The sequence below is a fragment of the Lipotes vexillifer genome, unplaced genomic scaffold, assembly GCF_000442215.2.
Source record: "Lipotes vexillifer unplaced genomic scaffold, Lipotes_vexillifer_v1.1 scaffold90, whole genome shotgun sequence".
NCBI classification, from domain to species: Eukaryota; Metazoa; Chordata; class Mammalia; order Artiodactyla; family Lipotidae; genus Lipotes; species Lipotes vexillifer.
This window is the reverse complement of record NW_006782310.1, coordinates 3,021,080-3,031,161: the sequence shown is the minus strand read 5'-3', so window position 1 is coordinate 3,031,161 and position 10,082 is coordinate 3,021,080. Positions and strand designations below refer to the sequence as shown.

Below are 10,082 nucleotides of genomic sequence, written 5' to 3'. Positions count from 1 at the left end.
GAAAAAAAAAAAAAAAAAAAAGTTTTAATGTTATTATTCCAGTGAAACAAAGGTGTTATTTCTATTTTCTAAATTCACTTTATAGAGCAAAGGTGGAGAAGGTAATTTAAAAAATAGTGTGATTAGACCAACTTTATTTTGCTCTAAACTCGGTGTCTGAAATGGAGCACACTATAGACAAAGGCATCAAGCTGTGGAGGAATGTTACTTATAATGAAATTCAGCACTTGCCTGCTGCTTTTCCAAATTACTAATATTTAGTAACATTAATTATGATTTTTCCTTTTGCTAAGACCTTAGGGTACTTAGGACAAAATGGTGTGATTTTGGTTGATAAATCTTTAGATTTTAGCTTTTTCTGCTTTGCTAATGCTCATGATTTTTACCCATGTCATGTGATGTCTCTATTTCAGCTCATGTGTTAGGTTCAAATCTTAAAGCAACAATAACTTCTCTACTGGTGAATTTCTTTGAGCAATTAGAAGTCTTTTTCCTTTAGAAATAGTTTACTTACACTCCTTCTTGTATATTCTATTAAAAATGGAAGTCCTCTGCATTTAGTTCCTGGTTGTTACAGTGTTATTACAAAGCCATTACTTTATTCATTTCTTAAAATTAATTTTTATTGGAGTATAGTTGCTTTACAATGTTGTGTTAGTTTCTACTGTACAGCAAAATGAATCAGCCATACAAATACATACGTCCCCTTTTGGATTTTCTTCCCATTCAGGTCACTACAGTGCATTAAGTAACGTTCCCTGTGCTATACAGTAGGTGGTTCTCATTAGTTATCTATTTTATACATAGTATTGTATGTATGTCAATCCCAATCTCCTAATTCATCCCACTCCCCCCTTCCCCCTTGGTATCCATACATTTGTTCTCTACGTCTGTGTCTCTATCTCTGCTTTGCAAATGGGATCATCTATACCATTTTTCTAGATTCCACATATATGTGTTAATATATGATATTGGTTTTTCTCTTTCTGACTTACTTTACTCTGTATGACAGTCTCTAGGTCCATCCACATCTCTACAAATGACTCAGTTTCGTTCCTTTTTATGGCTGAGTAATAGTCCATTGTATATATGTACCACATCTTCTTTATCCATTCCTCTGTTGATGGACATTTAGGTTGTTTCCATGTCCTGGCTATTGTTAATAGAGCTGCTATGAACATTGGGGTGCATGTATCTTTTTGAATTATTGTTTTCTCTGGGTATGTCCACAGTAGTGGGATTGCTGGGTCATATGGTAGTTCTATTTTTAGTTTTTTAGGAACCCCCTACTGTTTTCCATAGTGGCTGTATCAACTTACACTCCCACCAACGGTGCATGAGGGTTCCCTTTTCTCCACACCTTCTTCAGCATTAGACAACCCTCAGACTCGGAGAAAATATTTGCAAATGAAGCAACTGCCAAAGGATTAATTTCCAAAATATACAAGGAGCTCATGCAGCTCAATATCAAGAAAACGAACAACCCAGTCAAAAAATGGGTGGAAGACCTAAATAGACATTTTTCCAAAGAAGACATACAGGTGGCCAACAAACACATGAAAAGATGTTCAGCATCACTAATCATTAGAGAAATGCAAATCAAAACTACAATGAGGTATCACTTCACACCATTCAGAATGGCCATCATGAAAGCCATTACTTTAGCAGTCAGTTCTGCCGGAACAAGACAGGTGGTCAGTTAATTTCCTCCAGGTGGAGCTCTGTATTGTAACTGCACAGTCTGATGTGCTTCTTGTGGAACTCTGTAACCTGAGACAAGGTACAGGGCCCTTGACTGGCCTTGTATTCAAAAGGGTCACCTCAAACCAGTCAGAGCATTTTATACTTACAAAGAATCTCACACCAGGGAACATTATAAACATTTTGGTATAATTAAACTATGCTGTAAGGTGAATATTCCCACTTTTTTGGATGAGACAGTCTCTTTCCTTTTTAGTACTGATGACCAGGAGAGGCTATAAAATATGGTGATTAAAAGTGAATAAAAGATAGGCTCTGAAACCAGATTATCACATGAGTCCTGTCTCTTCTTTGTTTGGCAAATTATACAACCTCTCTGAAGCTTAGTTTCCTCATCTGTTAAATAGAGATTATGATGGTGATGATAGTAATCTATTCTGGGACTGATGTGAGGATTAAACGATAAAATCCATATAAAATTCTTACTTGGCATAATTATTATTAAGCACTCAATCAATGGGAAACAAACACACGTATACTCTTTTAGGAAGCATTTCCTTTTGTGTAAAACAGCCAAAGCAAGTAATAGTTGTCATACAGTTAATGAGAATCCTAATTTAGAGAACTGTCAATTTTCTACCATTTCAGGAGCCAGAGAATTGCAGGTTTATGGACAAGCTGAGTTTATTTTGAGGGCCTTTCTATTGAAAATGTTCAGAAATTAAACACTGTTAAATTTAGAGGGGAAGCATGCTTGGGACTGAGGAAGTGGGACAGGACAAACAGTCCTGTTTCAAAATTTTTGTCTATTAATTTTGCTCATAATTTATAAAACCTAATGGCTCAAGTTAGTAAGATACACTTGCATCATGTAATTGTGACGCACAGTCTGGAAATGTACAGCAAAGGAACAATTTGTTATTAAATTATTTTGGTTAATTAATTTTTAAACTTTTTTCTAATTTTATATTGCTTCATATGTTCAGATCCAAGTAAGAAAGGAGACATTTCTGGAGATAAAACTGTGCTATTCAAAAGTAAATGTAAGAAAACTTTAGGAATTATATATATTATCAACTTTATAAGATGAGATTTGCAAACTAACTTGACTGCGATTGATTTTTAAAATATCAGTTCTTTTGAATAAGTTACAGTTTTACCTTAACCAAGCTGTTGAGGGGAAGGTGAGTGGCACTTGAGAACTGCCAGAATTTGGTTTTATAACTGTAGTGTTTAAAAAGCTACTGTTTCTTCTTCCTTCAGAAGACAGGGACATGGCAAGGTAAAAATGCTCATCCTCCTTTCAACTATAATATTTGTCAGTAAACTTTTCAGAAATATATTCCCATTAGTTTTTAATTTTTTAAATTTTAACCTACAAGTGCAAGATCAATAGCAGTGCTCCTTATGGGATTTAATCATGATACCCTCTTCAGGTGGATAGGTTTATCATTAGATCACTAATATCATACTATCTTTGCTGTAGATGCTGATTTGGCTTAGTCCATCAAAAGATGCTGCAGTCCAATTATTTTTATGTGGAAGTATTACCATATTATTTAATTGGAGAGGTGATTTCTACTTCTAATTTAGGATGATAATGCAATTTATTATTTCTGCATTACTGATGAATTCCAGTCTTAACAGACTTAGAATGTAATATTTTCATGGAAAACGGTATCAATGTTGTCTAATACACAGTTGAATTAAGGTCTTTAGAAATAATAAGCAATGAAAAAATTGTGTTGTGCTACAGCATTTCCACCCCTCAACCATAGCTAATTCAAAGTTAAAAAATAGCAACAACAACAAATCTCCAGCCACAACTCAAGTTTAAGGAATATTTAAAATAGATAACCAACAAGGACCTACTGTATAGCACAGGGAACTCTGCTCAATATTCTGAAATAACCTAAATGGGAAAAGAATTTGGAAAAGAATAGAAAACATAAATTAATTGAAAAAACTTAATATGTGTATCATATAGAGCTTTGTAGCTATAATACTTATTATAATAAAAAATAACAGGAATAGCAGAAAAAGAAGTTGTTCCCAAGTCCTGACTTTGGTAACACTTTGATACTTTGGGTTTTTTTTTTTTTGAAATACCAAAGTTTAAAAAAATCTATTTTGATGTTCCTGCTTTCCTTAGACCCTACGCATTTGTCTAATCTGTCTGTTGGATGAACCCATCATGGTCCCTTCAATGTATAGAAACAGACCAGGATTTGAGAGATCCAGGTTCAAGTTCCAGCTCTTTGCTTTGCCCTCTATTGTGTAACAATGGCAATTCATTTAACCTCTTTATACCAGTGGATCCCATTGTCAAAAAATTACTGTAAAATCTATTTTAGCCACTGTCTAAAATAATGGATGCAAACCCCGATGAAAACTATTATATAAATCTAAGAAAACAAGTCTGGATTCCTAGAAAATAACATTTCTAGGAAAGGGATGCCTCACAATTATTTACATGATAAATAATGTGAGATCGTTGGTGTATAAGATTCAATATGGCTATGTTCTAGTCCTTCCTTTGGATGTTTATTTCTGTTACAGGCAATATATGTGGCTTGTCTCATGGCAGTTGTTTATTGTTTGTTTGTTTTAGTGTTTAATTCAGAAGGAGCGAGACTAATAGCCATTCATGTGATGTTTTGTTTCGTATTACTCACAAGATGCAGCATTTCTGTGTTGATAAACCATTTCTAAGGAAATACTCTCTATCTTTCCCAAATATAAAGATATTTCTAAGAATGCGTTTTTCAAGTGAATATTATCCTCACTAGTGTTCTAGAAATGTTCTGTACTGTATATTCAAAGGCCGATTTCTGTCTTAGAAACACAGAAGTGTTTAGATTTGAAAAGTGGGTCAAGGAAATAGACGTTTATGAATGACTATAGCATTTTATATCATTAATTATAGTGTTAGTAGAACGGTGTTTCAAGTATCTGAATCAAAATGTTTTGCAGTTTCTGTCCCTTCTATATTTTATTTGCACCTGCTTTTACATGTTGTATAAAGAATGTTAGGACTTTGATGAATAGACAGCCTAGAAGAACACGTCCCTGATTTTATCACCATTTATGAACATCTATTTAAAGTTGATTTAGCATTTCAGACACTCACAGAAACAGACCCTTTGATTAGAGCAAGAGCCATAGGAGCATTTAGCTCAGGCCTCAAGTTCGAGAGTCTTCATGTAGGCTTTCGGTATAATCTCTGAATGGGGTCATGGAAGGATTCTGACAGGACCGACCACAGTATTTCATTATGGGCTTTGATTGTGAAATGCAATTATTCAAATGCACCATAATTTTAGAACTTATAAAGGACACCTCATTGTTTAAAAATGTTCTGAGAACTTCAGCAGTGAAGGTTGCCCAGGACCCTTAATTTCAAAGAGGCTGGTGAGGAAAGAGCCTAGATAAAGAAAAAGGAATCGTTTTCCCTCTCCCCCTCCATGGCAGGAGAAATATTGTTTCAGAAATGAGTGTGAGACTTTCTGAGGGTCTCTTCTCCCTGTGCCTAAGAATACTCTGAGATCCTTGGGCCCCAATGAACATGAGGTGGGGTAGAAAAGGTCTGATGAGAGTGGGGTGTCTCAGCAGGTCTCCCTATAAGTGGGTTCTGAACACCAAGATAGTACCCCCAAGTAAGGGATTTTGTCCACTTATATAACATATGGTGCCCAGAATAACACCACAGAGAACAATGTGATATAATACTTAGTAAAAAATCTTTTCTAAGATACAAGGTGGGACTTTATATTATTTCATTCACACAGGTACACGTAGCATATTTATCCACTTACATAACATATTTGTGGTCAATACAGGTACCTGTTTTTCAGAGTAAAAGTGTAAAGGAAATATAATATGATTAATGATTCCAAGAAAAAATTGATTTGGAGCTAAGTAGTGCTAGGACAAATAATACAATTGAGTCAGGTCAATGATAAAGCTCTCTAGAAGGGATTTCTACATAAGTGCTTTATTAGCACTGAGAAAAGGGCAGATTGTGGAGAGCATCAGGACTGTTGAAGCAAATGCAGCATCTCTTTAGCTCCACCAGTTGGCTATTTTTTTTTCAATTGAAGGTTTCTCTTTTATATAAGGAGAGAAAAGCCTTAATAGAAATCCTCTATGAAAATCAATGGAGCATTCTTCTCAAATCCTGTTTGTTAGTGAATTTACTGGTCAGCTCTATTAGTTCCCATGGATTATAATTCCATGTGAGTTAAAATATGAAGTATCAGACTGGGCATGAATCAGAGACTTAACTTCTGAATAATTGTAAAAAAGGTTTTCAGACAGTCAGAAAAAATGATCTCTAATCAGATAAATAAATCAGATTAAAGTGTTAGTTCCCTCTGTAAAAATAGATGAATAGGAATCAAATTTGTGTGTGTGTGTGCGCGTGTGTGAAGAGACAAAGAGAGTGAGCGAGAATGAATGAACATTTATGTTGCATTTATGTATTTCTTTATTCAATAGCTAATATAAAATATTTTGATGAAATACTTTCAAATTGCTCTGCTTCTTTTCTCCCGCAATTCCTTGTATAGTACAAGGAAGTTTGTTTTTTTTTTGAAAACTGGACAACACCTTAATTTACAAATGATAGTTATATTAAAAATCAGTTTCATATTCCAATCCCAGTGGAGTTGACTGTGGATTACCTATGTATGAATCATCCATGGCAGATTTTTAATTGTAGACTTGTTCCTTCTCTTTGACATTCTTACGGCTTCTTTTCCCTGAGAGTCAAAGAGATAGGCTAAGTGATGTGAACTGATTTTCACATGAAAGTCAGGGAAAAATATGCTTTACAATTTTGGATTTTAATATGTGAGGTTTCCTCGATGCTGTGCTCCAGCAAAAGTTAACCCCATCACCATTAATGGAATTGGCGCAGATTTGCATTCAATTATATGCAAGGTGCATATTTTCCTTCCTTCTACAAACTTAAAATACATCAACGTTCATAACAGCTCTGCATGCACCTGAGGAATCGTCTATGGCAATTATGTCTAATTTACAACTCGTTTATTCCTTTTGCTTACCTCATATTTCGTCACCAGTGTCAGTGACAGTATGGTGGAAAACTAATGCCCTGCATCAGACTTCTTAGCAGCACCGTCAGCTTTTATTTAGAGATGTTTAACAATCTGTCAGTTTCACTTTAGAAATCTTTGCTTTCTTGAGAGAAATACCTTGGTTTTTGAAAAGTTAATATTTAAAGAATCACTGACAAGAGTATTGATTTCTAACTTAATTCTGGATCATGGTTCTGAAAAGAGAAGCTCTGTATAGGGCACTGGAAAAGCTGGCTCTGACAATCAATGTGAACTATTGTGGACATAAATTATGAAAAACTGACATAAAATAACAACTGAAATAGGTGGCCAGAATGAATTCCAAGTGTGTCATTTTCTGTGGAAGGGATGATTCACTGCAGTAAATAGATACATGAGTTCTGTTCAGATTATTTTTTATTTTTCCTTAAAGTACTTTGAAAAGCAATAATGAAGAAATGCTTATTACTGCAAAATCCAAAGTTTACTGTTTCACCTTGGGGCTAAATTTAAAAAAAATATATGTAAAATTGGATTAAATTTTAATGGTGCTAGCAATAAGTTTAATTGCCAAAATAATCGTGAGCAAATTTTCATAAGGAAAATTCACTAGAGTATCCATACACTGGGATTATTTTTCCTAAAAGAAATACAGAAATATAAACAGATCTCCATCCAGATGTGGTTGATTTTTTTCCTCCACATTGCATTATTAGCGATTATTAAGAGACATGCAATCAAGTTGGATAGATATTTCTTGAAATGATGCATGGTATGCAGTGCATGCTTTCATTGTGCTTCCTGCCATTATGGAATAATGCGTCTTATTTGGAAATACAATGATCACTTCTGTTGAATCATGCCCAGTCAGCTTATATAATAACACCTCTATTTTGTGAATCATTTCAGATTTCAGAGAGCTATGCCTTCCTACCAAGAGAAGCGGTGACACGGTTTCTAATGAGCTGCTCAGAGTGCCAGAAAAGAATGCATTTAAACCCAGATGGAACAGATCATAAAGGTAGCCGCAGTGTCAAATAGTGAGATTTCAAGTAATTTTATTCATAATGGCAGTTTATACCCCACATTTTTATAAGAATGTGGAAGACAGAAACAGTTTAACAAGTCGGATCGTCTCATGTATTCAAGCAGGAGACAGTGAATGTTGAAGATGCACTACAAAACAACTCAGTGTCCTTTCTCAGAAGAAAAGCAGTTTTGACTGTAGCAAATAACTTTTTTCCTATAATAATGTTTAATTTTCATTTATTGTGTGTATTTCATGGTATTTTAGATATTTTCAGCAAGGAAATTGATGTTCCATCTGTGTTCTTTTAAATCTACCAATTTCTTATTTCTAAAAGTAATGAATAGTGTGGAGTTCTTTCACTGAAAATTTTTAGAGAAAAGTTATAATTTGGCTTTGGCTTTCATTAAAAATTATTTGGATTATTTTCCTAATGTATGAGTTTCTCTCAGAGATTAATCTCAAAGATACATTTAGGCTAGCCTATTCCCTTGTGTTGGAGAATGGGTGGAACAGTAAAAAAATAAAAAGTAAATTTCCTCTTGCGCTCAAGTAGTCCATGTAGAAAGCAAATCTGGGGACTTCCCTGACAGTCCAGTGGTTAAGACTCACTGCAGCGGGCACGGGTTTGATCCCTGGTCAGAGAACTAAGATCCCTCATGCCACACGGCATGACCAAAGAAAAAAAAAAAAAGTAAGTGTGCAGCAAAGGAGAAAAATACAAAAATAGCAATAATTTTGTTTAATCACTCTGTTAGTTTCACTCATTATTAACCAGGATATCAAAAATCTCCCCTTGTAGTTAGAAATAACAGATTTATCCATAGCGCTAATTTGTCCCCAAACACCTTTGTTGAATCTTACCAGTTATTTATTTTTTCTATGATCCATCTCTAATGCTACCAATCTCCTAAACACTTGGTATCTAGAATCTTATTTCAATTTGAACAAATTGGATCATTCTGAAATTACAGGTAGAATGCAGTATCACTTTCATTACCCATTAAAAATGTTTTATTACAGATAATGGAAAACCTCCCACTTTGGTGACCAGCATGATTGACTACAACATGCCAATTACCATGGCCTATATGAAGCACATGAAACTGCAGCTGCTAAACTCACAGCAAGATGAGGTAAAATGGAAACATCTACACTTATATCACAAGTCAGAATGAAGTTTAATAACCATGACTATTGTGTTAAGCATGACGGCATTTTGAAGATGGTAATTTATTTATTTTTAATGAAAAGAGTGTCACTAGGACTGCACAGATAGAGAAATATGCAGAAATTTCCAGTGCTCAACAGAGATACCCTATCTTACCACTTCTGCCTTAGTGCTGTGTGGGAATTTGCTCATTCCCCAGAAAGATTCATTTTCCTTAGTAGCCCACCATCGAGCTAACCTAGGTAAAGTGCTAGAAAGTTCAGGGGAAAGTATTCCAAATCTGTATCTAGGGAAGTTTTAGTACTAAGGCTATTTTACCTGGAAATCAGAAAGTTCAATTTCATAGGTATTTCAAATATAACCATTTCCCCACCATCCAAATCTTGTGTATATTTTAAAGTTGTTTTTCAGTTAATCATTATCCTAAGTATTTGTTTGTCTGCTTCTCTGCATTTTCTACAATTTGTGCTGATTCTTCTTAACTAGAGATTTTTTGATGTTTCAGATGATTTAATTTGTATAGTAAGAGTCTAGCAATGTGCTTGTTGGTATATATTAGATACTAAATGTATATTTGTTAAATATTCTTCTCTAAAATATTAATTAACTCAGGGAGCAAGTTATATATATATATATATATATATATATATATATATATATACACTGTGTATATTCCCCAAAACACTTCTAACAATATGGGCTTAGTAAATCCTTGTTAACTAGTTACTAGCCATTAATTAATATACACATTCAGAGTAACTATATTAGGAATAGTTTCTCAGGCTGATACATTCTCTCCTTTTTGAAATTTCTCTAGAACAGGAAATGTGGTTAAGTATATATTTTTAAATATAGCATTATTTGGTGAGATATTAAATTCTTTTTTTTTTTTTCATCTTTATTGGAGTATAATTGCTTTACAGGGGTGTGTTAGTTTCTGCTTTACAACAAAGTGAATCAGTTATACATATACATATGTTCCCATATCTCTTCCTCTTGCGTCTCCCTCCTCCCACCCTCCCTATTCCACCCCTCCAGGCAGTCACAGAGCACTGAGCCGATCTGCCTGTGCTATGCGGCTGCTTCCCACTAGCTATCTACCTTA

The 10,082-nt window shown here is 34.4% G+C and overlaps 1 protein-coding gene across 3 annotated transcripts in view; it reads left to right on the top strand.

The window, feature by feature from the left end:
- Positions 1–10,082, top strand: part of NOL4 (nucleolar protein 4) — a 395,622-nt gene that overhangs the window by 123,185 nt on the left and 262,355 nt on the right. For all 3 annotated transcript variants that reach the window (XM_007455174.1, XM_007455173.1, XM_007455172.1), the window contains exons 3-4: positions 7,689–7,800; positions 8,830–8,942. In XM_007455174.1, coding sequence (XP_007455236.1) covers positions 7,689–7,800; positions 8,830–8,942 — 225 coding nt within the window. The remainder of the gene's footprint in view (positions 1–7,688; positions 7,801–8,829; positions 8,943–10,082) is intronic.